Below are 27,770 nucleotides of genomic sequence, written 5' to 3' on the forward strand. Positions count from 1 at the left end.
ATAGCTCCCTATTCACCTCAGCAAAATGGAATTGCTGAGTAAAAAAAATCATACTATGAAAGAGATGATAAATGCTCTTCTATTGAGTTCTGGGTTACCAGAGCAAATATGTGTTGGGTTTTTCGGGCCGCAAAAATCATTTTTTGCGTTGCGGAAACCCCGAATCTCATGCCACCGGATCCGTGCGAAGTTATAAAACAAAATTTTCTACGTGTACGAGTTTCTCTAACCTAGATCTACACTAGATCTACAAAGAAAAAGAGATTACCCTTGATGTGAAGCCCTTCGCAAATCCCGCTTGTCCAAGGTTCGTCGAATCTCAAGGTTGTCAAGTGTACAACCCTCTGTGTATCCACACGAAAAAATCGATGGAGAGAACCTCTAAAGATGTGCTAGCAACCTTAGAGGATCAGCAATGGTGGAGGGGAGGGAGAGAAGAAAGGTAGACAGGAAGAAGAAGGAGGTTTTAAAAACCAAATGAAACTCATACTTGTGAATTAAGTGGCTGGCCACCTTTTGAGGCTTATAAACCTCCATGGGATTTCAAGAGTCACAACTCTTGATCTCCCTCATGAGGTGGCACACACATGTGCTAGCCTTGATGATGTGGCACATCATCATTAGTCCACTTAATGCCAACTCACAAATGAGATCGCAATGGTCAAGTCAAACTTGACCTTTCATCTTCCTCTCAAGTCAAGTCAAACTTGACCACTTCTCTCCCATGGTTGATCAAATCTAACCATTGGTTCAAGTCAATTTTAATTTAATGAATCTCTATTCATTGAATTAAATTGTCTCGATGAGTCTAAGTCCAAATTAGACTCATTTAACACATGAACCAAATTGAGTCCAACTCAATTAGTTTACTTTGGATTACTCTTAATCCAATTTGGTTCATCACATGAACCTAATCCTCTTGATTCAACAAATGAACCTAATCTCCATCTAATTGTCCTTTGTGTGTGACATTATAGGTTCTTGTAACGTTGGCAATGCTCCTAAACCCATTTAGAAGCATAAGTAATGAGCGGTATCTAGCAACACATCATTACTACCCAAGTTACAAGAATGTTGAGATCCAACATCACCTTGTGACTACTAATTATGACTCTTCACAATATGTGACAATGTCCTTCTATTCTAGACAACTAGATTGATCAATGTGAGGCATAGACCGTGTCATCCTCTAATCAATCTAAATCTTGAACTCTAAGTAGACTCACTCAATCAAATGAGCTCAACATCTCATATTGACTCATTTGGGCATGGCCATGCACTTAGTGGTCTCACTCTATCAAGAATAATGATGTCACTCCCGTCATATAGCAGGGATAGATCCCATCTACATCACTCACATCCCTTCGCATAATTTATTACATACCCAGTAATCGCCTTTATAGTCCACCCAGTTACGGGTAACGTTTGGCGAAGCCAAAGTATGTAACTCATTATGTAGGGAACCATGGTGACTTCAGGTCCAAGGACTAATAGTCATACTAATAGCCACATGAGAAAGTATATGACATTCATATAACGATCTATGATACTTTCTCACGGCGGGTCATTCAGTATACATTCTCCAATGCATACCCATGTGTCAACTTGATATCTCTATATCCATGACTTGTGAGATCAAGTCATCGAGTTGACCTACATGCTAGTCTCGTCGCATTAACATTGTCCCTGAATGTTAATACTTGACTATGAATGATTAAGAGTAGTGTTCCCTATATCATCTCACTATTAATTCAACCAATCGATTGATATAGGTAAGAACCTTCTACTCAAGGACGCTTTTATACTTAGTTATTTGGCACTAATACAAGTAAGTATAATAACCATAAACAAATGCCTTTATATACATAAGAAATATGATACAATGAGTTCATACAACAATCATCAAATGATTGGCTCTAGGACTCTAACTAACAATATAGGGGGAAGCTGTGTTTACAGCTAATTACCTTTTAAATTAGGTACCCCATAAGAAAATAGAAAAGAGTCCATATGAATTGTGGACTGGAAGACAACCATCCTACACATACTTGTGAGTGTGGGGGTGTCTGTTAGAATGTATACTAAAAACATAGTTTTGTATAAATATGTATAAGAATCACATTGGTTAAATGTCTATATTTTTGCTAAGTGTAGTTATCCATTTAATTTATATTGAAGATAACATGGTGTGAGGAGACACACAGAAGATCATGTTATCAGTTCCTTATAAATTATAAATAATAGCTCACAACCAAGATAGAATGAGACAAACCATTGGAGTGGTTGTAGTGTAATTTGGTATTAGTTTATCTTGATTATAAAATTACACTAGTACACTATGAGTTATTGAGCAAGATCATTTGAGGTAGTTTCTTTTATACTGACTACATAAAAAAATAAAAACCTCTGTTATTATGGAAGTACGTACTCTTAATCATGATATAATAACAAGCACGTATACTTAATATTTATTTCTTTAATTTATCAAAATGTGTGATTTAGCTCGTTAAATCAATAGGCCCGATAAGTTGGGAAATGATATTTTTTATATGGTGTGTTGTTGATTATAGAATGAAACTGTGTCCTAGTAATCTAGGTTGATGATGTCCCCTTGAGGAGCTCATAAGGATTGTCATGTAAACCCTGCAAGTGGACCTAGTCCGACATGACAATGAATTTGAGTGATATTACTTTTGGAGCTAGATATTAATTAAGTGAGTTGTCAGTAACTCATTTAATTAGTGTACATTCAATATCTTAGACACATGGAGATTAATGCACTCATAATAAGAAGGATCACATAATGTAATTTGGGATTGGTGCGGTAGTTCAATAATAACTCTTTAGTGTTATGAGTTATTATTGATGAACTTGGGTTGGGTGTTTGGGACGAACACGGGAAGCTCAAGCTCATCGAGAGGCCAAAATTAATTTCTCCTCTCGGTCCCTGTTGTAGCCTCTATAAAAGCTTGTATCCACTAAGTCCACTTCTTATCCAAGTAATAGGTCGGACACAACCTTGCTTGGAGCAAGGGGGCCGGCCAAGTATAGGCTTGGAGCACAAGTAGTGGCCGACCAAATCATGCTTGGTGTCCGAGCATGGGGCCGACCACATAGGATTAAAGGAGATTTTAATTTTTGTTAAAATTTTTCCTTTTATAGTCATTCATGAAAGGGATTTAAAAGAGAAATTTTATTTTTAAAATTTCCTTTTATAGTCATCCTCATGGTTTTAAAAAGAGAGTTTTATATTTTAAAATCTTTCCTTTTATAACTATCTACAAAAGATTAAAGAGAGATTTTAATTTTGTTAAAATCTTTCCTTATTTGTAGTTGTCTATAATGTTTAAAAGAAAGATTTTAATTTTTGATAAAATTTTCTTTTTATGTAACCATTATTTAAAAATAAAAGTTTTAATTAATCTTTCCTTTTTGTAGTTGTCTACATGTTTTAAAAGAGAGAGATTAATTTTTAAAATTTTCCTTTATTGCCCTGTACAATAGGAAATTTAAAAAGAGAGATTTTAATTATTATTAAAATTTTCTCTTTTAGAGGGAGGTCACAAATAAGGAAGTTTTAATTATGTTTAAAACATTCCCTTTTGTAAACATCATGGTTTAAAAGGAAGCTTTAATTTTTTTTTTGTAATTTTTTTTTCCTTTTTAGTATACCATGATGTGGCCGGCCATAAGAAGATTAAAAGGAAATTTTAATTAAACTTTCCTTTTTTACCAAGACCAAGGATTATAAAAGAAGGAGAGAGGGTGCCTCATGAACTAGACAATGTATTCTTATTCCCTCTCTATTTCCTTGGTGGTCGGCCATGCTCCCTTCCTTTCTTCTTTCTTGTAGCCGGCGGCACCACCTTCATCTTGTCATCTCTTTTGCTTCCTTAGGGTCGGCGGCATCAAGGGTTGCTATATCCTTGTGGCTGGTTGCTTGGAGAGGAAGAAGAAGAAGAGGAGAAGCATTTGGTGGCCGGTTGCTTGAAGGAGAAGAAGAAGAAGGAAATTTCCTATTTTGGCATCCCTTGATGACTCAAGAGTCTTGGAGAAGAAGAAGTGGTCCCGGTGGAATTCATCTTGGTAGATCATCGCCCACACGACGTCCAAGAGGAGGTGAGGAATACAACAGAAGATCAAGAGGTCTTAGCTACAAAGAAAGGTATAACTAGTTGTCTTATTCCGCATCATACTAGTTTTCTTTGTATGGATTTTGAAATACCAAACACAAGAGGCTATCGGTTTTAGGCAATCGATTTTATGTTTCGATTTTGTGTTTCTTTTGTTTTTCATCTTGTGATTCGAGTGTTCTTAGTAGTTAAACCTAAGGTTACTATAAGGAGATTAAATATTGAATTTCATTGAAATGTTTTGTCTAGGAGTGGTGGATGATCCCATATCCAAGAAGGCCTAATGCTTCGCCATGTTTAACCTGGAAGTCGATCTTTGAAATAAATATTTAATCAACTATGTAACATGGGTGAATTTGGATTAATAATGTTAAGCATCATTTGTGATCCAAGTCTAAAACTCTAAGAACAGAAAAATTGAACTTGAAATCAATAATGTTAAGTTCTATTTGTGATTCCAAGTTTAATTTCTAAAGAACACAATAGGTTGTTAGGAAAGGTTCGATACTTGTATAAAATTTTTGTACAGTGGAACCAGTACGATATTCCGAGTAGCAACCAAGAGTGTCTTGCCAAAGTATTGGTACCTGATTCGAAAAGGATCAAGATAGAACCAAAGACTGTTAATGACATATTTATTGGCTATGTTCATAACAACAGTGCATATCAATTTTTAGTGTATAAGTTATTAATACCATATATACATAAGAACTCGATTATTGAATCAAAAAATGCCTCATTCTTCAAGTATGTATTACCGCATAAGACCCAAGAGGAAGTGAGTTCCTCAAAATGAGCATTGGAACCAATAACTAAAGAACAGGATGTTGAACTAGTTGAGGTTGAGCTCAGATGAAGTAAAAGAGCTCGGGTTAAAAAATCCTTCGGGAATGATTTTATTACTTACCTATTAGAAAGTGAGCCCAAACACTTAAAAGCGCTGGAATTTTGTTCTATTTCAATTTCCCTGTACAAAAAATTATACAAGAACAGAACTTTTCCTAGCCAGCATGTTCGATCAATCATGTGTTTGATCGATCAAGTAAGTTCTTGAATGATCAAAGTACACCTTGATCGAAGTACAAGATCGCTGGCCTCTTGTGTTGGTATTCCAAAAAATGATACAAAGAAAACTAACTAATTACGCAACGGAATTAAAAATTAGTTGTACCTTTTCTTTATAGCTAAAGACCTCTTGATCTTCTGTCGTATTTCTCTCCTCTTCTTGGACGTCGTGTGGGCGACGATCTACCAAGACAACACCATCCTCCTTCTCTTCTTGGTTTCCAAACTGTCAACTATAAAAGAAGGCTCTAGGATAGGGTACCTTCTAATCTTCTTCCTTCTCTTTTTCTTCCTCTTCTTCAAGCCGCCACCCACCAAGGAGTAGAAGAGGGGGATGTCGGCCTTAGCAAGGAGGGGGCAGCTGGCCCTAGCAAGGAGAGGGGCCGCCAGCTCTTAGCAAGAGGAGGGGAGGGGCGCCGGCCCTAGGTGAGGAGGAAAGGGAGGGGTGCCGGCCACATGGAGGAGAAGAGATAAAATTAGGTTTTAGGAGCCACCGCCTACTCCTTTTTATAGCCTTTGCCGTCGGTTACAAAGAAAGAAAAATAATAAAATTCTATTTAGAAAAAATCTCCCTTTCTATAACCAAGTTAAACCAAACCAAGTTAAGTTAACCCAAACCAAGTTATGGATGTGTGGATGCGAGACTTTATATAGAGGCTACAACAGGGACCTAGAGGAGGAATTGGTTTAGGCCTCCTGATGGGCTTGGGTTTCCTGTGTTCGGCCCGAACACCCAACCCAAGTCCATCGATAATAACCCATACTACTAAATGGTTATTATTGAACTACCGCATCAATCTCATATTACAATATGGGCTCCTTCTTATCATGAGTGTGTTAATCTCCCTATGTTTAAGATATCGTATGCCCGCTAATTAAATGAGTTACTGACAACTCAATTAATTAACATCTAATTCCAAGAGTAGTACCACTCAACTTTATTATCATGCCGAACTAAGTCCACCTGCAGGGTTTATATGATAATCCTTATAAGCTCCTCAAGGGGGCATCATCAACCTAAATAATTAGGACACAGATTCCTTCTATAATCAACAACACACCATATAAATAATACTATCTCCCAACTCATCGGGCCTATTGATTTAACGAATAAATCTCACCCATTGATAAGTTAAAGAAATAAATACTAAATATACGTGCTTGTTATTATATAGGGATTAAGAGGGTGCACATCCATAATAACAGAGATTCTATTCTTTTATGTAGTCAGTACAAATCGAACAACCTCTAATGGTCCTGCTCAATACACACATAGTATACTAGTGTAATTTTATAGTCAAGATAAACTAATACCAAATTACACTACAACTGTTCCAATGGTTTATCCCAATCCATCTTGGTTGTGAGCTACTATTTATAATTTATAAGGAACCGATAACAGGATCTTCTGTGTGGCACCACACACCATGTTATCTACAATATAAATTAAATGGACAACTGCATTGACATATATATAAATATAAATGTAAACATTTGACCAAAGTTATTCTCATTTCAAAATATTTCAAAACAAATGTTCATACAAAAGCTAGGCTTATAGTATGCATCCCAACAATCTCCCACTTATAGTAAAAGACTATGCTGCCATACATCTAATGATGTAATCTTGGCGACAACAACCTCTCCTCGTTTTACGATATCTCATAACAGGTGGTACTTAAGCTCAATGTGTTTACTTGCCTTATGGGCTCGTGGTTCCTTCGAGTTTGCTATTGTTGGTTGCTACTCGAAAAGCCTAACGGTTCCACTATACAAAAATTTTGTACAAAGGTCTGAACATTTTCCTAGCTACCATGTGTTCTTTTAAATTAAACTTGGATCGCCTGCGGAACTTTACACGTTTGATCCTAAGTTTAACTTATTTTTTCTTTTAGGTTTAGACTTGGATCTCCTGCGGAACTTAACACGTTTGATCCAAATCACCTAGGTTACGAAGACAATTAAATATCTATTTCCAAAATTGGCTTCCAGTACTGACGTGGCGAGGCACATGACCTTCTTGGATATGGGAACAACCACCACCGACTAGACAAAGCCTTTTAAGGAAAGCTAATATTTAATTTCCTTAAATAACTCTAGGTTAACCAAAACAAACAATCGAAGCACAAGTTCGAAAAGAAAACAAAAGAACACAACATCGAAAACTAATTCGAAACCTAGAATCACATGCCTCTTGTATTTGGTATTTTTACAAAGAAATAAAACTAGTATGATGCGGAAAATAATTACTAGTTATACCTTTCTTTGTGAACTTTTAATGACCTCTTGATCTTCTACCGTATTCCTCTTCTAACCTCGGACATTGTGTGGGGAATGATCTTCCGAGATGAGAACCACCAAGCACCTTCTTCTTCCTTGCAAGTTTCGGCCATCAAAACTTCTCCTAGGATGAAAAGGTTCGGCCACCGCCACCATGCTCCAAGGGATGCTAGAAACAAAGCTTTCTTTCTCTCCTTCTTCTTCTTCTTCTTCTCTAAACTTGATCCGGCCACCATATGAATCTCCACAAGAAGGATGAGGTTCGGCCATCAAAGAGAAGAGAGGAGGAGAGGATGGCCGGCCACACCAAGGAAGAAAAATAGAATAGAGTTCTTGTCATGAAGGCACCTCTACCCCCTCTTTTTATAAAGTCAGTATAAAAGAAACGACCTCAAATGGTCCTACTTAATACACTCTGAGTGTACTAGTGTAATTATATAGTCAAGATAAACTAATACCTAATTACACTACGACCTTCTAATGGTTTGTTCCTTTTCCATTTTGGTCGTGAGCTACTGTTTATAATTTATAAGGTACTGATAACATCATCTTCTGTATGTGACACCACATACTATGTTATCTACAATATAAATTAAATGAACAACTACAAACAAATGTAGACAATTAGACCAAATGTGATTCTTTATTCATAATAAATGTTTACAAAGCTTAGGCTTTCAGTATACACTCCAACAGACCCATCCCCCGGTACCCCGATGCTCGAGGCAGATCCAACGAATATATGAGTACAAGACTAAGCCATAAAATAATGAAATGCGTATAAAGAGTATGAACGGAGAACGTACCCTAGCCCAGGGGGCGCCCTCGGATGGGACGCGGCTCGAGTTGTCGCGACCCGGAAGAGCAGATGACTCTGATCGGGATAGAGAGCTGGATCTGACGATATGGAACCGAACGCGGCATGAAGTAGGAAGACGAGCTGCAGGTCGGGAGATAATAGCGGCACACAGGTCGGGAGCTAACATTGGCACACAGGCCGGGAAACGAGATCAGCACGTAGGCCGGGAAACGGGATCGGCACGCAGGTCGGGATATCAGACCGGCACGCAGGCCGAGGCACAACATCAGCACACATGCTCGAATACAACATAAACATACAATTTGAAATATAACGACTGCACGATGAACGAAATACGATGATGGCTCGAAAACCAGATCAATGCCGAAAGCGCACAATGGCGTGGATCAGATGTCGGCTGGACGTCGGAACTGTACGGCAGCACGGATCGGAGCATGACAATAGCTGGGCTGCCAGCGACGTCGTGGATCGACCGACGGCTGCTGATGGTGTGCTATGGGAAATGGATGACGGCGGTGACCCGAGCCCACTGCCGTTGCTCAGAGTCGATGGTCGCCGCGCGAAGACGCAGGAGAGGACAACGGAGGAAAGGCAACACTGAGTCGGCTCCGGCGAGGAGCGCGCAGCTCCGGCGAAGGAGAGGAGAAGGAGCAGAGGGAGGGCAGCGCTGGGTCGGCTCCGGCGAGGAGAGCGTGAAAGAGAGGGAGAACAAAAGGAAGAGGAGAGGTCGTCGTGCTCGCTTGAGGACTCGTGAGTGCGGCATGGGTGGTCCAGCGAGCAATGAAGCCAACGGTGACAGCCTTCTGTGCGTGAGGTGGCGGAGAAGACCTCTGTTGGTGTTGACGTCGATGACGCCGGAGACGGGGAAGAAGGAGGTGATGGCGACGACATGAGAGAGCAAGGAGTTGGCAGCGGAGGAGAAGTAGAACGTCCTGCTGGAAGAAATGGAAGGAGCAGCCGGCGACTGGCATCCTCGTCGACGGCGGCTGTGGAAAGGAAGAAGACAACCTCCCCCTTTGCGGCGGAGGCGACATGCGGCGAAGAGAAGGGCGAAGTGGCAACCGACGGCGCCTACCGGTGAGAGGAGGGGGAGAGTTGAGGAGAGGAAAGGAGAAATCGGTGTCGGCGAGGTGAGGCCTGCTAGCCCCCTGGCGGCGGAACCCCCCTCACGAGCCCACCTCCTTCCTTCCATGCGTGCTACAATGTCTCCTTAAAGCCCTAGCCTCTCAAAAGACCAAAATGCCCTCCTATCTCCACATAGTTACCCCTTTGCCACATATCCATATCAATCCCCATACTGTTTGATGGGTATCTATCCTTCAAAATACTAAGAATTTCATGAGGTGTGGTATTGTTGGTCATGTCAAGCACAAATTCTTTCTCTATTGGTTTTAATCTACTTGGGTACTCATGACCATCAATATATTCTGCTAATTGATGATTATGAAAACCACAGACAACCCTTAAACCCTACATCACACCATCTGGATGTATTGGTATACCTCGCAGCTCAAATGAATATTCATATTTTTTAGTCCCAATATTTCATTTTAAGGATTGTTCATCAACTAGATATCGTGACGGTTTGTACTTTCCACCTCTTTCACACATAAGATGTCACTTTGATAGCTTACCATCTTTTAAATTAGCAGAATTTTTAATAACCACTATAATACCATTCTTCAGACTAACTATCTTTACCCAATTTATCATATCTTCTCTACTTTTAAATATCTATATAAAAAAATATAATAAAGACGTATAAGTATGACATTATCCAATCTTAATATAATTTCTCTACTTATAAAATAAATAACGAATATGCATAAAATAATGATAATAATTGACCTGATCTGTGGTAAATTCAAATGTATAATCATGATTGTTGTTGGAGATAGTCTCTCCACTAGGGAGATCATTCTCAATTGACCAACTATCTGAAAATAAACCCAAATAGTCATCCATAGTTTCCTTCTATGAATTATGAAAAGTAATGTCTAAGAAGATAACTATGTTTCAGGAAGAGAGCAGGAGAGGCTGGGAGGGAGATAGCAGTGGAGGGAGGTGTGACTAAAAATGAAGTGTGAGAGGAGGGTTTAAAGGGAGAAGTTTTGACATGTGTCAAGAGTTGAAGGATGAGTAATTTAAGGGCAGGGGAGGTTCTGACATGTGTCAAAAGTTGAAGGATGGGTAATTTAAGGGGAGAGGAGATTCTGACATGTGTCAAGGGTTGGAGGGGGTAATTTAAAGGGAGAGGGGAGATTCTGACATGTGTCAAGGGTTGGAGGGGGTAATTTAAAGGGAGAGGGGTGTTTTGACATGTATCAAGGATTGAAGGATGAGTAATTTAAAGAGAGTGAGGAGTTCTAACATGTGTCAAGAATTGGAAGTGGGGTAATTTAAAGGGATGAGAGATTTTGACATGTGTCAAGGGTTGGAAGGGAGATAATTTAAAGTGATGAGAGATTTTGACATATGTCAAGGGTTGGAAGGGAGTAATTTAAAGGGAGAGGAGGTTCTGACATATGCTAAGCGTTGAAAAGAGGTAATTTAAAGGGAGGGGTGTTTTGAAAGGTGTCAATGGTTGGAGAATGAGTAATTTAAAGATGATGAGAGATTCTAACATGTGTTATGTGTCAAGAGTTGGAGGGAAGGATAATTTAAATGGATAGAAGGTTTTGACATGCGTCAAGAGTTGGATGAGGGTAATTTAAGTGTCGAATTAGGAAGGTAATTTAAAGTAAGAGAGAGATTCTGACATATATTAAAAATTATATAAAATAAAAAAATTAAAAAATTTGATAAAAAAATAATAAACAAAATTGATTAAAAATAAAACTAAATAAAATTTTAATAAAATTAAAAAATAATAAACAAAATTAATTAAAAATAAAATTAAATAATATATAAGTATTAATGAAAAAATAGTAAACAAAATTAATTTAAAAAAAATAAAACTAAATAAAAATTAAATAAAATTTAAAAATATATAAGTATTAATGAAAAAATAATAAACTAAATTAATTTAAAAAACTAAATAAAATTAAAAATATATATATAAGTATTAATGTAAAAATAATAAACAAAATTAATTAAAAAAATAAAACTAAATAAAAATTAAATAAAATTAAAAAATATATAAATATTAATGAAAAAATAATAAATAAAATTAATTTAAAACATAAATAAAATAAAATTAAAAATTAAAAATTAAAAAAAAAAAAAAAAGATAGAAAGATCATTTGAATGGGGAGGCCGCGCGCGCGCGGGGGAAGAAATTTGCATGAAAAACTTCTTGCATACGCATCCTGGATCGCGTTAGGCCGCGTGTGTCTTTGCTTCTCCTTCCGTACGAATATGCTTCTTTTCTCTTTCCCTTCCTTTTCATTTCCTATGGGATGTTTTTTCCTCGATAAATTCTAATCCCTCGATCTCCTTTCCATCGTGTAGGTTACATTTCCTACTTCTTCCCCACTTACGGATCGGTGCCATCTCGCTGTCCCATGGCGAAGACGATCACGCTGAGGAGCTCCGACGGTGAGGTTTTCGAGGTAGACGAGGCGGTCGCCATGGTATCGCCAATCATCAAGCACGTGATCGAGGACTGCCCCGACAACACCATCCCTCTTCCAAACGTCACCTCCAAGATCCTCCCGGCAGTCATCGAGTATTGCAAGAAGCACGTCGACGCGTCATCTGATGGCGACTCACGGCTAGCTGACGAAGAACTCAAATCCTGGGATGCCAAGTTTGTCAAGGTCAATAAGGCGACCCTATTCCAACTCTGTCTGGTGAGATAGCTGAAGCTTTTCCCTCTCCTTTGCTTCTTCTTCTTGCATTCATTGATGGATACGTGTTGCTTGTAGACTAACAGATTTGATTGATGAACACGGAGATGTATCTCTATTATTTAGGTTTGCATATACTTACTATCTTGATTTCTGTTGTCTGTGGGAAGAGACTATTTAATTTGCAAAGGATTATTTTAATACACAGTCCTTTGATGGAAATAGTTGTTTGAAGCGCATTAATTATACAACATCAACCCAACCTTACAGGCTTACCTTATCTAGGTGAGATCAGCAAGCGCATTAATTATAAGATAAATAAAAAAATCCGTTATCTTAACGGCCTTCTTAGTAGTAAAAAAGTAAAATCACCACCTTAGCATCCCCTATAGAACAGACCCACACACTCTTGAAGGGGGTAAATCAAAGAGACATTTGTACTGACGCAACGCTCTTTGCATTGGGAGGTCAAACACCTAGCGAGTCATTTTAACTAGAATTTATCTTCATTTTCATGCCGGCTAATCATATATGATACATGGCTACATAATATCTTGATTAGCCATGAGAGAAAAGATCTACTAATCTTTTTGATACATTTCATGCATGTTTTGCAGTGATGATGCAGGAAATTTATCTTGGTTATATGCTGTTTATGTTTAATATAGCATCTAAATAAAATAGATTTGGTTAAAAACAGTTAATTTGATGAATGAGAAAGACTGCATCAGATAGGTTATGGAGAAACAAAAGCAATGGCCTTATATATTTACTTTTTTTACTTTGACTCCTTATGATGTTTAATAGCTCTTGTGGGATTAGAATTCTTTCTTAAGGATTCCATTCAACTTTTGTGTACAATGCATATAGCATGAGCACCTGAAACACTTTTTGATAGCTAAAATCATGTAGTCGATACAGTACGGCTACTGGTTCACCATTTGTTACTTTAGGCCAAATATTTGTTGTACTGAATTTGAACTTCTTATCTATTAGTGCCATGGAGTGATTTTGAAATACTTGACATTTTTTAGTTGGCACTCATAGTTTAAGATTTATATGAGAATGAGACTACTATTGTGAAACTGTAATCAAATATGATATTTTATGTGTATTAAGCAGATTTATAACTTGCACTTTCCTACCTTCTATATTTAACACATTCCTATATTGACATTCTTTGAACTTTAATCTTCATCCCAATGAACAGTTATGGCTTTATGAATATGTAATCTTGCAAATCAATCTAGAAAAAAAAAGAGCCTCTGGATAAGAATAAGTGTCAAACAATTGTTTGTGAATAATAAGCAATAATTATGACTGCCTGATTAGCTTACTAATGAGAATCAAACATAGTAAAATGCCACATCTCCCTGTAGAAAAGCAGTAGTAAAGTTAAGTATATTCACATTCAATGCAAAGATAGAATGGCTACCAATTATTTTATCCGTCTCCTTAATGGAAGAAAAGGATATGGCCAAAAAAATTCAGGTGAATTTACCATTTTTATCAATATGGACCTCTTTGGATGTTGTATGATAGTGTATGTCATAATTGCTTTACTACAGGTTTTTCATTGATGTCCAACATCTTATTAGTCTTCTTCTGCTCCATTAATTCATGCTTGCCCAGTTGTGGGACTGTTCATAGCATGCATCTGGTCTCACTTGGAGATGATGAATCGACAGTGATGTAGGAGCTTTTGGTATTACAAGATGGATCTCAAATGGCGTGTAATAGAATGGAAGTATTGATGAAATGGTAGTTTGGATTCACACATACGAATGATCCCATCTTGATTCTCGTATTTGTCACACACAAAATGTAGATGTATAATATGAGAATAAAATTATTTTAGAATCCAATGTTTGTCAATTGGAGAGACAATTTCCAAGCATTACTTGTAAGACAAATGAGGTAAAATTGCTGTAAGAGTTCCGCCAGATGGGATGTGCAGATGGAATAAACCAGTATGGGATCTTTTGCCTTCTATGAATTTTGGCTTTCTTCTCCTTGGTTCATATAGCATGCAAAAACTCTGGCTTTGATTGTTTATTTCGATCCATGTGAAGAAACAAATACATGACTGTTTAGTGTTTTAAGATCCCCTATATAACCTTTGCTGAATTTTTTTCTCCCAAATCTCACCGAGTAACAGCCAATTTGAATTGTCTATTTGCTCTCTGTTTGTTCCTTTATTAATCGTGTTCTGTATTTCTCAGGCTGCAGATTACCTGTATATAAAAGGGCTTCTGGATTTGACTTACCAAACTGTGGCCGATAAGATGAAGGGAATGACCCTCGAAGAAATCCGCTTCAAAAAGGTTGTTACTCTGAGGAGCTCCGACGGTGAGCTATTCGTGGTCGACGAGGTGGTTGCCATGAAATCGCAGACCATCAAGTACTTGATCGAGGACGACTGCGCCGACAGCGCCATCCCTCTTCCAAATGTCACCTCCGATATCCTTCTCCAAGTCATCGAGTATTGCGAGAAGCACGTCGACGACGACGCCACCACTGCCTCGAACTCATCTGATGATGATTCCCGGCTCGCTGACGAAGAACTCAAGTCATGGGATGCCGAGTTTGTCAAGGTCGATCAGGCGACCCTATTCGATCTCATACTGGTGAGATAGCTGAAGGCTTTCTCTCTCGTTGCTTCTTTTGCTTCCATTCATGTCTGCTTGCATTCATTGATGGATAAGTATTACTTATAGACTTACAGATTTGATTGATGACTCGGAGATGTATCTCTGTTATTTAGGTTTGCATATGCTTATTATCTTGATTTCTGTTGTCTGCAGGCCGGAAGAGACTATACACAAAGGATTAGTTTAATACGCAGTCCTTTGATGGAAATAGTTGTTTGAAGCCCATTAATTATCAGATAAATGGATCATATGTGATACAAAACTACATAATATCTTGATTAGCCATGAGAGAAAGGATCTACTAATTGTTAAATACGTCTCATGCAGTAATGATGTAGGGAATTTATCTTGGTTATATGCTGTTTATGTTTAATATAGCATCTAAATTAATAGATTTCGTTAGAAACAGTTAATTTGATGAATGAGAATGACTGCATCAGATAGGTTATGGAGAAGTGAAAGCAATGACCTTATATATCTACTTTCTTTTTTGCTTTTTCATTTTGACTCCTTATGAAGTTTAATAGTTCTTGAGGGATTAGAATTATTTCTTAAGGACGGCGTGCAAGTTTTGTCTACAATGCACTTGAAATGCTTTTTTGATAGCTACAATTATGTAGTTGCTATAGTACGGCTTGTGGTTCACCATCAGCCCCATGTGGCGAAGAGCCGATATCGAGGTGTCAAATCTTCTAGTTGATGTGAACTCTTGGGGAAGATCAGTCTGTTATCCCTAGAATAACTTTTATCCGTTGAGCAATGGCCCTTCCACTCGGTACTTTCGGATCACTAAGGCCGACTTTTGTCCTTGCTCGACGTCTTATAATCAAGTTTCCTTTTGCCATTGCATCGAGGGCCAATCTCCATCTGGCCTTAGAAAACCTTTGCATGCCTCTGTTATCTTTTGAGAGGCCCATGCCCCATAGAAATTGTCTACCTATGATTTACCCTTGGCTCGTAAGTCTTGGCACCATGTTAGAATTCTAGCTCTTATAATATATTACTTTATGCCAAATATTTATTGTATTGAATTTGAACTTTTATCTGTTAGTACCATAGAGTTATTTTGAAAAACTTGACATTTTTTAGTTGGGATTGTAAGTATCCTGTGGTAGTTTTGATATGATCAACCAAGTCAAGTTAGGTCATGTTGCGGTTTAATCCTTGTGTCTAAGTGTGCAGGAACTTAAAAGCACAAGAAGTAAAGGAAAAAACGCAGTTAGCGAGAAAGACAGCATGGAAGAGAGTCCACAGGCTCGGTGCGTCCGAAGGACGAGGCGTTGTAGAAGAGTACGCTAGCGGACAAGAAGGAAACGCGTGGCGGTTCCGAGGGACGAGAAGCCAGAGCAGAAGGTTACTCGAGAAGGTCATAAAATAGGTTCGGGTGAGCCCTATTCCGGATGACTGAAATCACCCAAGTGAGCGGAGCCGGAGCGAGAGCCCGGACCAAAAAGTCAACAGAGAAGTTGACTTCGGTCTAAGCGCCTAGACTAAGTCCAGGCGCTCGGATAATCCGGGTGCCCGAATCACCTAAGCGCCCCCGAGGTGCCTCGCCCAGCGAGGGTCATATCAACATTGTCCAGGCGCCTGAAATCCTTTTGAGCGCTCAGACCAGAAAGTTTATCGAAACTTAATGTGTCGCAATCCGTTGCGACCTGGATAAAATTTTATTCACTTACAGGCGTCCCGATCAGGGCTATAAATACAACCCTGATCCCAGAAGCTAAACAGAACACTTATAATCAATTATTTTCCTATTTAGCTTTGTAATTCTGTGCTTCAACTACTGTAAGAGGTTTTTTCGCCCGAAGGAGACTTTAATGAGCTTTCAACGTCTTGGATTAGTAATTTTTTGATTGCAAACCAAGTAAACCTCGACGCCTCTTTTTATTTTTAATTAGCTTCTTAATTCTGTTTAAGCAAGTGTTTTAATAAAGCTTATAAAGATCGAGATGTTAGGGTCGTTTTGGTGCTAGAAGGGGGGGGGCGGTGAATAGCTCGTCGCGCGTCTCGTTACTTGCTTCTTGGTGATGATGTGCAGCGGAATGAACAAGAAGCAAATTTACAACGCTAACACAAGAGATTTACTTAGTATCCACATCAAAAAGAGGTGACTAATCCAAGGATCCGACCCTCACTCACTCATCCACTATGAAAATATTCCTTTACGGTAACTACTGAAGGCGGAGAAGCCTTGTACAAGCTCACCCACAAAGATAAACAAGAAGAACAAAATACAAGCTAACACAATATCAAATCTTACAAGATTTATACGGCAGAAACCCTAGCTTGCTTTTCTTCTTGCTTGAATACACCTCTTGACTTGCTTGGAAGTGCAACAACACTTCTCTCTAAGCCTCCAAGATCTGGTGTGTGTTTGTGAGTTCAATGGAGAACAGATTGTGAAGATCGGGGAAGAAGCGCTAGAAGTCGTGTTGAAGAAATCGCTCGCAACAACTTTAAACCTGCGTAACGGTCAGATCCCAATCGATTGAATGACTCTCAATCGATTGGGGAGGCTTTGAATCGATCGATCGATCGAGGAGGCTTTGAATCGATTGATCGATCGATTCAGAGCATAGAACGATCGATTCAGAGTGCCTCTGTGCTCTTTGGAAATAACTGAATCGATCGACCAGTCGATCCAGCCTTTCTCACGTCTGCGTGCGAGAAATCCAGTTTCCAATCGATCGGATGATCGATTGGGAAAGGTTCTGTGCTCACGACAATTGCTCACAATCGATCGACCGATTGATTGGGCCAAACCTTCTTCGCGACACACATCCAATTGATCAACTGATCGATTGTGTAACGCCTCGACCCGAGCGGGCCCCACCCGGACCGAACTGGGAACGCTACCAAATTGCCCATCGGGTTGACGACTAGCTCTATAGGCCACCGGAGGTCTTTTCAGCGTGCTTTGTCCTCACTCGCACGCACCCTGGAAAACTTCCCAGGAGGTCACCCATCCTCAGAATTCTCCAAGACAAGCATGCTTAACTTTGAAGTTCTTAAGTTTGGGCTTCCAAAAAGAAAGGTGCATCTTGGTGATATGGATAGTACCATCTAACCTTTTAAGCCATACTTAACCAAAATCTCAGAACCGGGGTATTACAATCACCCCCACTTAAAAACATAACATCCTCGTTGTGTAACCGCGAATCACACCACAAACAAATCTCAGAATCTCCCTCGCTAGGTGGTGCCCTGGGTGCTCCTGCCACAGGCGCATTCACGGTCGCTCTGATACCATCTGTAACGTCTCGGCCCGGGCGGGCCCCACTCAGACCGAACCGGGAACACCATCAAAATTGTCCATCGGGTTGACGACTAGCTCCACAAACCACCAGAGTTCCTTTCAGCGTGCTTTGTCCTCACTCACACGCATCATGAAAAACTTCCCAGGAGGTCACTCATCCTCAGATTTCTCCAAGCCAAGCACGCTTAACTTTGGAGTTCTTAAGTTTGGGCTTTCGAAAAGGAAGGTGCACCTTGATGATATGGATAGTACCATTTAACCTTTTAAGTCATACTTGACCAGAATCTCAGAACCAGGGTATTACAGATTGACCCACCTTTGACTTGCCTAAATCAAGTCCAAGGTTCTCAAACCCAACATCCGTTCAACCGTGACTTGTTGGAACCTTATGCCTAGCATCCGGTCAACCTTGACCTGCTAGGTCTCCTTCACCAAGTGTCCGGTCACTCCCTTTGACCTACTTGAACTTTTCTCCTCGTGCCAAGTGTCCGTTCAACCTTGATCCACTTGGACTTCCATCAAATGTTCGGTCACACTTGACCCATCTGGATTTCCTTGTGTCAAGTATCCGGTCAATCTTTTGACCTACTTGGACTTCCACTAGATGTCCGGTCACCCTTGATCCATTTGAATTTTCTCATGCCAAGTATCCAGTCAATCCTTTGATCTACTTGGACTTCCACTAGATATCCGGTCACCCTTGACCCATCTGGATTTCCTCGTGCCTGGCTTCACTCAGCAGGACTTTCTATCTGCCTAGCTTCACTCACTAGGACTTCCCATCTGTCTGGCTTTACTCACCAGGACTTTCACTTAGCTTCACTCACTAGGGTTTTCACCTAGCTTCACTCACCAGGATTTTCTCACTGCCCGGCTTCACTCACCTAGACTTTCACCTAGCTTGACTCACTAGGATTTTCACCTGGCTTTACTCACTAGGATTTCCTAACTGTCTGACGCACTCACCAGAACTTTCAACTGCCTAACCTCCAGTTAAGACTTTCCAGTCAAGTATCCTGTCAACCCTTTGACCTACTTGATTATTCTTCGCATCTAACTGATCAACCTTGACCAGAAGAGAATTGTATCAACAATCTCTCCAATTAGACGATTGCATCCATAATCTCCATGTATTGTCAAACATCGAAACCTAAACATCAAGACTCAGGCTTGAGCCAACTCAAGCCTAATCAACCTGGTCAACCTTGACCTAGGGGATATTGCACCAACAATCTCTCCATTTTTGATGTTTGACAATACCTTTAAGTTAGGCTAAGGCATATTACCTGTTGGGGTTGCAAGGTTGCAAACATAGTCCCACATTGAAAACATATGGGAAAGATCATGGGTTTATAAAGAGAAAGATATCTCCATTGGTATGAGGCATTTTGGGAGAGCCCAAGAGCAAAGTCATAAGGACTTTTAGGCCCAAAGTGGACAATATCATGCTATTGTGGAGATATCTAAATTCTTTTCGATCCTACAATTGGTATCATAGTCCGGATTGCTAGAAGGTTTAACCGCCGACTGTGCACAAGAGCTATGGTCTGATTGAGCCATGTGGGTACAATATTGACCTCGAACAAAGAAAGTGGGGGCTCCTATGTTCGGATCAAGAGGACTAGACACCAGGCAGGAAGTCCTAGTTGCAGCTAGGTAAGGAAGTCCTAGTAGGTCAGGTGGACCGAAAGGCAGGAAGACCTGGTGGGTCGAGGATCGGACGTGGGAAGTCTGTGATTCTTTGTTTGAGGGGGGATTGTTGGGGTTGCAAGGTTGCAAACATAGTTCCACATTGAAAACACATGGGAAAGATCATGGGTTTATAAAAAGAAAGATATCTCTATTGGTATGAGGTCTTTTGGGCAGAGCCCAAGAGCAAAGCCATGAGGGCTTAGGCCCAAAGTGGACAATATCATACTATTGTGGAGATATCTAAATTTTTTTCGATCCTACAGTACCGACCCTGTATTCTCCCCCTAACTTTCCTAGAGGGGCAAAGGCCTAACTTAAACCCTACATTCTCCCCTATTAACACACATCAAAAACTCTCCCCCTAAAGAGTTATCCAACGTTGTTCGCAATCGCACATGTTGGTCACAACACCACAATGAAGGTCTCATACCCTTCATTGTATCCAATACTCACCTTTGAGCATACACAACTAGACAATGGAGATATACACTCGTCATTGTGTTTAAATGCTCAACCATGAGCATTTACGCTAAGGAAGGTTAACCACCTTCCAAGGTGTAAGAAAAAAAATAATTTCATGTCCTTAAAGAGTGACTCCCCTAAAGACATACTCCAAATTTCTGTCATTACACCAACAATAATTTGAAATCCCTAAACCTTTAGGAAATCCAAATTTAGAAGTTTTGAGGGTCAAAAATTCAATATTGAAATCAAATCTCAACTTAAACTTCTACTTAGTTGCCCTTAACCAATTCATCCGTGTTTTCATCATGACAACTTCCTCTAAATGGATATAAATGTGTATCAAGGGATTATGAATGATTACCTAGACTAAAAATGGTTTAAAATGCTGAAATCAGGCTTTCCCAACCAAAATCAGCATTCTCAATCGATTGAAACCATTTCAATCGATCGCCTTATCGATTCCCCAAGCTTCGGTTCGTGGAAATTGCCTCTGAATCAATCCACTGATCGATCCAGGCACATTGAATTGATCGACTGATCGATCTAGCGAGTCTCTGCTCGCGAAGAAACGTAGCTCAATCGATCGGCTGATCGATTGAGGCTTCCCAATCGATCGGCTAATCGATTGGGTTTCTGAAATTCTGAAATTCAATTTCAGCCGAATTTCAGAAATGCCCTAAAAATTCTACAAAATTCTAAAAATCATGAAAACTCGTGTAGAAATTACTTAGAGTATATACTATCATGAGAAAAATAGTTTTCTATGAAAATACCTTCTATTTTCAAGGATTGACATAAACTTGAAAACTTGTAAAAATTTTAATGTTTTCTTCTATTTTGTATCTAATTTTTGAATGATGATTACTATCAAAATATAGTCTTCACCAATGTTTTCCAAAGTATATTTAAAATCAATTTCCAACCATGTTCTTTGGGCTCGATGCACATGACTTGTACATTAGCTTTCCCAATGATTGAAAAACACATAACTATGTGTTTTAATGAACCTAAAACTCAAAAAGAATGCACTAAATCAACATCTGAGTTTTGTTCATCATCCTAACATCTCACTTGTATTTAATGTGTACTAAAACACATACAAGTCACCTTATAGTCCTTTGTGAGATGTAAAGTTTGATTTTACCCTAAACTAGGCATCATGCATATCTATCTAGGCATTTTAATTTATGAACATCCATCTAGGATGTCACTTGTTAGTAAATGTCATTTGTTCTTAATTGCAAGGAATTAAAAATAATGCATGATGAATTATGGCATACATCAAAATGAATAATTTTCAAAAGAAAATTTGCTATAACTACATGATGTATGTATGACATGACATGGTATTTTTGTATTTTTCATAATAAAGCATGAATGTAAAATATGATGTCATAGCATATGATGGGCAAATAAAGCATGGTAATTTAGCTTAAATAAAGTACCTAGATTATCTATCTAAGTATCCTTAATCCTTAGCTAACTTAAAATTTAAATCCTAGATTGTTCACCTTTTTCTTCAAGAAAATGTCAAACCCAACTTGGCATTTTTTTTTACCTCTTGATTAATTGTGCCAATTTAAAGTTAAGTATATTTCTTAAATTTTTGGCACATTTTATTTTTCCAAAGAGTACTTATTTTAAATTAAGGCTTAGATTGGCCCTTAACTTCCTAAGAAAAATACCCAAGTCCCAACTTAGTATTTCTTATGCTTTTCCCAATTATGCCAATTTAAATTGAATTCCAATTCCTTAAGTTTTGGCATATTTTACTCTTACAGAGTAAATGATAATGTACTTCATTTTCAAAGGTTAACAATAACCTTGAAAATACTCTCCGAGTGTCAACTTCATCAAGGTTGGGTTAACTACTCTTCCAATTAGAGTTGACACTCTTTCACCCATCTAAGGAGTAGAGAAAATGTTCCTAGGAATCCAAAACCTATTGGTGTTCCTTGGATGCTCTAGATACTCACTAGGGATAACCTCCCTAGTTACCTTCCTAATGACCTTCCTAGGTTTCTTAGACGCCTTGGTCATCTCCTCTAGGTCAACTCTAGGGATTGCTTCCCTTGTGACCTTTTTAGTGACTTTCTTAGACTAATTAGAAGTCTTAGTCACATTTGTAGTTGCAAAGATACTCCTAGGATAACTTCCCTTGTATCCTTGACTTGATACCTAGACTTAGAGTTGGTTCTATAGCTATATGGAACCCTATGGTAAGAAGTTACATCCTTCTTAGCCTTAGGTTTGTATCCCAAACCTCTATGATTATTGGATGACTTTTGCACTCCTAGACCTAGGTTATGTTCATTTTGCCCTTTTAGGATATTTTCCATCCTTTTTAGGGTCTTTTCCATTTTATCAAGCCTTGACCTCAAGACTTGATTTTCTTTCCATAAATCCCTAAATTTTGGTTTTTCATTTTGTCCTTGAACATTTTTATTTTTAGACCTATAACTAAAATCCTTAGAGTTATTGCCTAAATTTTTATCTATCTTCCTAACCCTAGGTGTAGTAGTATTAGCATGAAGAGCCACATGATTTTTATTAATTCTATCATGCCTCCTATGTTTATGGTAGATAGCATTAAAATGATATATGTTATAACTAGCATGCTTTTTACCATGATTTAATGGGGTAGGCTCAATAAATGATACCTTGGGTTTTACCTTGGAAGTTCTCCCTTGACTTGTGTTTTCTCCCTTAGGCTTGACCGACCTCTTCCCCTTTGGACATTGGCTCCGATAATGTCCTTTTTGATTACACAAGAAGCACACAATGTGCTCCTTGCTCTTCTTTGTTGTGGGGGCGGTCGCCTTGGGCTTCCTTGCCCTTTAGTGCCGGTTGATTCTTTTTCTTGGTCGATTTTGGGCACTTGCTCTTATAGTGCCCTGTTTCTCTACACTTAAAACATATAATATGATTTTTATTATTAATAATTGAAACCTTTATACCTTCACATGTAGAGGAGGCACTTGATTCTTTTGATCCGGATGTGGAAGCTTCTTCTTGATCCAACAATGATGGTCCATGCTCCCCCTCAATCCTAGAGGTGGAGACTTCTTCCTCTTCATCCTCGGATGTTGAGGATCTCTCAACTTCCAAATCCTCATGTACATGAAATAAGGAGTATACTCCTTTGCCTTTATTTTCGTGCCCACTTGAGGATGGACTTTCCTCTTCTTCCAATGTTGAGCACCTCTCAACGTCGGAGACATCTTTTTCTTGGCCTTGTTCCAATGAGTTGCCATATTTAGATTTGTCTTGATTTGGTACAGTGGAGGGTTCTTCATGAAGCTTGGTCAATTTGCTCCATAGCTCTTTGGCATCTTTAAATTCTCCAATTTAAGCCAAAATATTGTTGGGCAATAAATTGACTAATTGCTTGGTCACCTTGTCATTTGCCTCGCTCCTTTGAATTTGCTCTTAACTCCATTTATTCTTCTTGAGAATTTTGCCTTTTGAGTTTGTTAGAGCTTCAAAGCCTTCCATTAGAGTAAACTATTGCTCTATCTTCATCATAAAGAAATTTTCGATTCTTGATTTCCAAGAGTCGATGCTCGTCATTGTGAATGGTGGAGGCACCCTTGTGTCGAATCTGAGTCCATCTCGGAATTCCATCTTGAAGTTGAGCTTTTTGAATTCTTTGACTTGATGAATTTTGCTCCAACTTCTTCACCCTTTAGCCTTTTTGCCCCTTCCGGTGATGGTTCCTGTAAAAAGCGACATCGCTCTGATACCACTTGTTAGGGTTGTTTTGGTGCTAGAGGGGGTGAATAGCTCGTCGCGCGTCTCGTTACTTGCTTCTTGGTGATGATGTGCAGCGGAATGAATAAGAAACAAACTTACAACGCTAACACAAGGGATTTACTTGGTATCCACCTCAAGAAGAGGTGACTAATCCAAGGATCCGACCCTCACTCACTCATCCACTATGAAAACACTCCTTTACGGTAACTACCGAAGGCGGAGAAGCCCTGTATAAGCTCACACACAAAGATAAACAAGAAGAACAATATACAAGTTAACATTTACACGGCAGAAACTCTAGCTTGCTTTTCTTCTTGCTTGAATACACCTCTTGACCTGCTTGGAAGTGCAAAAACACTTCTCTCTAAGCCTCCAAGATCTGGTGTGTGTCGGTGAGCTCAGTGGAGAACAGATCGTGAAGATCGGGGAAGAAGCGCTCGAAACCGTGTCGAAGAAATCGCTCGCAACAGCTTTAAACCTGCGCAGCGATCGAATTCCAATCGATTGAATGACTCTCAATCGATTGGGGAGGCTTTGAATCAATTGGTCGATCGATTCAGAATGTCTCTGTGCTCTCTGGAAATGGCTGAATCGATTGACTAATCGATCCAGCCTTTCTCACGTTTGCGTGCGAGAAATCCAGTCTCCAATCGATCGGTCAATCGATTAGAGATGCCCAATCGATCGGCTGATCGATTGGTAAAGGTTCTATGCTCACGACAATTGCTCCCAATCGATCGACCGATCGATTGGGCCAAACCTTCTTCGCGGCACACATCCAATCGATCAACTGATCGATTGGACTACGGTTCAATCGATCGGTTGATCGATTCACTCACCTTTGACTTGCCTAAATCAAGTCCAAGGTTCACAAATCCAACATCCGTTCAACCGTGACCTGTTGGAATCTCATGCCTAGCATCCGGTCAACCTTGACCTGCTAGGTCTTCTTCACCAAGTGTCCGGTCACTCCCTTTGACCCACTTGGATTTTTCTCCTCGTGCCAAGTGTCCGGTCAACCTTGACCCACTTGGACTTCCATCAAATGTTCGGTCACCCTTGACCCATCTAGATTTCCTCGTGTCAAGTATCCGATTAATCTTTTGACCTACTTGGATTTCCACCAGATGTCCGGTCACCCTTGACCCATCTGGATTTTTTCATGCCAAGTATTCGGTTAATCCTTTGACCTACTTGGACTTCCACCAGATGTTCGGTCACCCTTGACCCATCTGGATTTCCTCGTGCCTGGCTTCACTCATTAAGACTTTCCATCTGCCTAGCTTCACTCCCTAGGACTTCCCATCTGTCTGACTTCACTCACCAGGACTTTCACCTAACTTCACTCACTAGGGTTTTCACCTGGCTTCACTCACCAGGATTTTCTCACTGCCCGGCTTCACTCACCTAGACTTTCACCTAGCTTCACTCACTAGGATTTTCACTTGGTTTTACTCACTAGGATTTCCTAATTGTCTGACGTCACTCACCAGAACTTTCAACTGCCTAACCTCCAGTTAAGACTTTCCCAGTCTGTATCCGGTCGACCCTTTGACCTACTTGACTATTCTTCACATATAACTGATCAACCTTGACCAGAAAAGAATTGTATAAATAATCTCTCCAATCGGACAATTGCATCCACAATCTTCATGTATTGTCAAACATCGAAACCCAAACATCAAGACTCAGGCTTGAGCCAACTCAAGCCTAGTCAACTTGGTCAACCTTGACCTAAGGGATATTACATCACCAACACTAGAAAGGGACCAAGGGACCAACATAGATCCGTAGCTTAAGATTTATATGAGAATGAGACCACTATTGTGAAACTGTAAGTAAATATGATATTTTGTGCAGATTTATTACTTGCACTTTCCTACCTTCTATATACATTGCTGTAGGGGCATTCTTTGAACTTTAATCTTCATCCCAATAAGGAGTTATGGCTTTATGAATATGTAATCTTGAAAATGAATTTAGAGAAGAAAAAATTGAGCCTCTAGATAAGGAATGCAAGTATATATATATATATATATATATATATATAAAGTATTCTTCTTAAATATAGATAAATTTTAATAGTTTTTCAGCATATGTCTGAGCATGTATGCTCACATGTGACATGCACATTTTGCAGTGGATGGTTTGCAACCTCTTGCACAGACCATTTTAAAACTTCAAACATAATGCATTTGATGGGGAATCAATGGAAATTGTAACTTGTGAGAATCAATCATAGTAAAATGCCACATCCCCCTTGTAGAAAAGGAGTACTAAAGTTAAGTATATTCACACTCAATGCAAAGATAGAATGGCTACCAATTATTTTATCCGTCTCCTGCTCTAATTAATGGAAGAACAGGAAATGTGAAGCGTTTCCGCCAAAAAGTATTCAGGTGAATTTACCATTTTTATCAATATGGACCTCTTTGGATGATGCATGATAGGTGTATGTCAGTCCCCTCGGGACGGTGCGATGGTTAAGACATGGAAAGTTATCACATGAGGTTTTGGGGTCGGAACTCGGCGTGACCGAGCATAACCTCCCCCATGTCTTGGCCATTTGCACTAATGGCTAGTAGTCATCCGTGATTTACCTCCTTCGTGTTGGCCTAGAGACGAATTGACGGAGCGCTGGGGGCGAGCGTTACCACATGATAGGTGTATGCCATCATTGGTTTATTTGCCAGCTATATTAGCGACTGTTTTATTCATTGATGTCCAACATCTCATTAGTCTTCCACTAATTCATGCTTGTCAAGTTGTGGGACTGTTCAGAGCATGCTTCTGGTCTCACTTGGAGATGATGAATCAACAGTGATGTACGAGCTTTTGGTATTGCAGGATAGATCTTGAATGGTGTGTGATAGAATGAAAGTAAGGATGAAATGGTAGTTTGGATGCTTGGTTCAGTTCTGTTTGGTTTCACTAACTTGGAATAGTTTCGGGTTAATGACATGAAATTATTTTTTCATATGACTCACACATACGAATGCAGATGTATAAGATGAGAATAAAATTATCTTAGAATCCAATGTTTGTCAATTTGGAGAGACAATTTTCAAGCGTCACTCGTAACACAAATGAGGTAAAATTGCAGTTAGAGTTCCGCCTGATGGGATTTGGAGATGGAATAAACCAGTATGAAATCTTTTGCCTTCTATGAATGTTGACATTCGCCTCCTTGGTTCTTGTTCATATAGCATGCAAAAAGTCTGGCTTTGATTGCTTATTTCGATCCATGTGAAGAAACAAATACATGGTTGTTTAGTGCTTTGAGATCTCTTATGTAATCTTTGCCGAATTTTTTTCTCTCCCGTTTGAGTAGGTCACCGAGTAACACTTAATTTGAATTGTCCATTTGCAAGGTTTTTTTATTTTTTTGCTAATCGTGTTCGTGTTCTGTATTTCTCAGGCTGCAAACTACCTGAATATAAAAGGGCTTCTGGATTTGACTTGTCAAACTGTGGTCGATATGATAAAGGGAAAGACCCCAGAAGAAATCCGCAAAACATTCAACATCAAAGATGACTTTACTCCAGAAGAAGAGGAAGAGGTCCGAAGGGAGAATCCATGGGCCTTCGAATGATGGCTGTTTATCTTGAAACTCGTTCATGACTATTTACTTTATGGCTGTTTATCTTTAATTACTTAGCGGTTGAGGTTGGTTGTAAATTAATCCTGTAATTTATATTTCTTTACGTAACGTGGGATTAATATAATCGGTTATTTTATGGAATGTAAGATATTGAAACTGATCTCCTAAAGTTGGTTTAAAATTATTAAAAAATACATTATGATATTATTCATCTTTAATAAATCTAATAACTTTAAAAAAATCAATTTTAAATATTGATCTTA

At 39.1% G+C, this 27,770-nt stretch overlaps 1 protein-coding gene across 2 annotated transcripts; it reads left to right on the plus strand.

Annotated features, from left to right (window-relative positions):
- Positions 1-11,609: 11,609 nt before the first annotated feature.
- Positions 11,610-27,669, plus strand: LOC122012521 (SKP1-like protein 1A). 2 transcript variants are annotated; one of them, XM_042569085.1, is made up of 4 exons: positions 11,610-11,647; positions 11,749-12,089; positions 14,309-14,713; positions 27,325-27,669. In XM_042569085.1, exons 2-4 carry the CDS (start codon positions 11,802-11,804, stop codon positions 27,496-27,498), a joined length of 867 nt encoding a protein of 288 aa, XP_042425019.1. In that variant the 5' UTR covers positions 11,610-11,647; positions 11,749-11,801; the 3' UTR covers positions 27,499-27,669. The 2 variants fall into 2 exon arrangements, with proteins under 2 accessions (XP_042425019.1, XP_042425018.1); XM_042569084.1 differs by lacking the exon at positions 11,610-11,647 and having other exon boundaries at positions 11,704-12,089.
- Positions 27,670-27,770: the final 101 nt, after the last annotated feature.

Source organism: Zingiber officinale, chromosome 8A, assembly GCF_018446385.1.
Source record: "Zingiber officinale cultivar Zhangliang chromosome 8A, Zo_v1.1, whole genome shotgun sequence".
In the NCBI taxonomy this organism is placed as follows: Eukaryota; Viridiplantae; Streptophyta; class Magnoliopsida; order Zingiberales; family Zingiberaceae; genus Zingiber; species Zingiber officinale.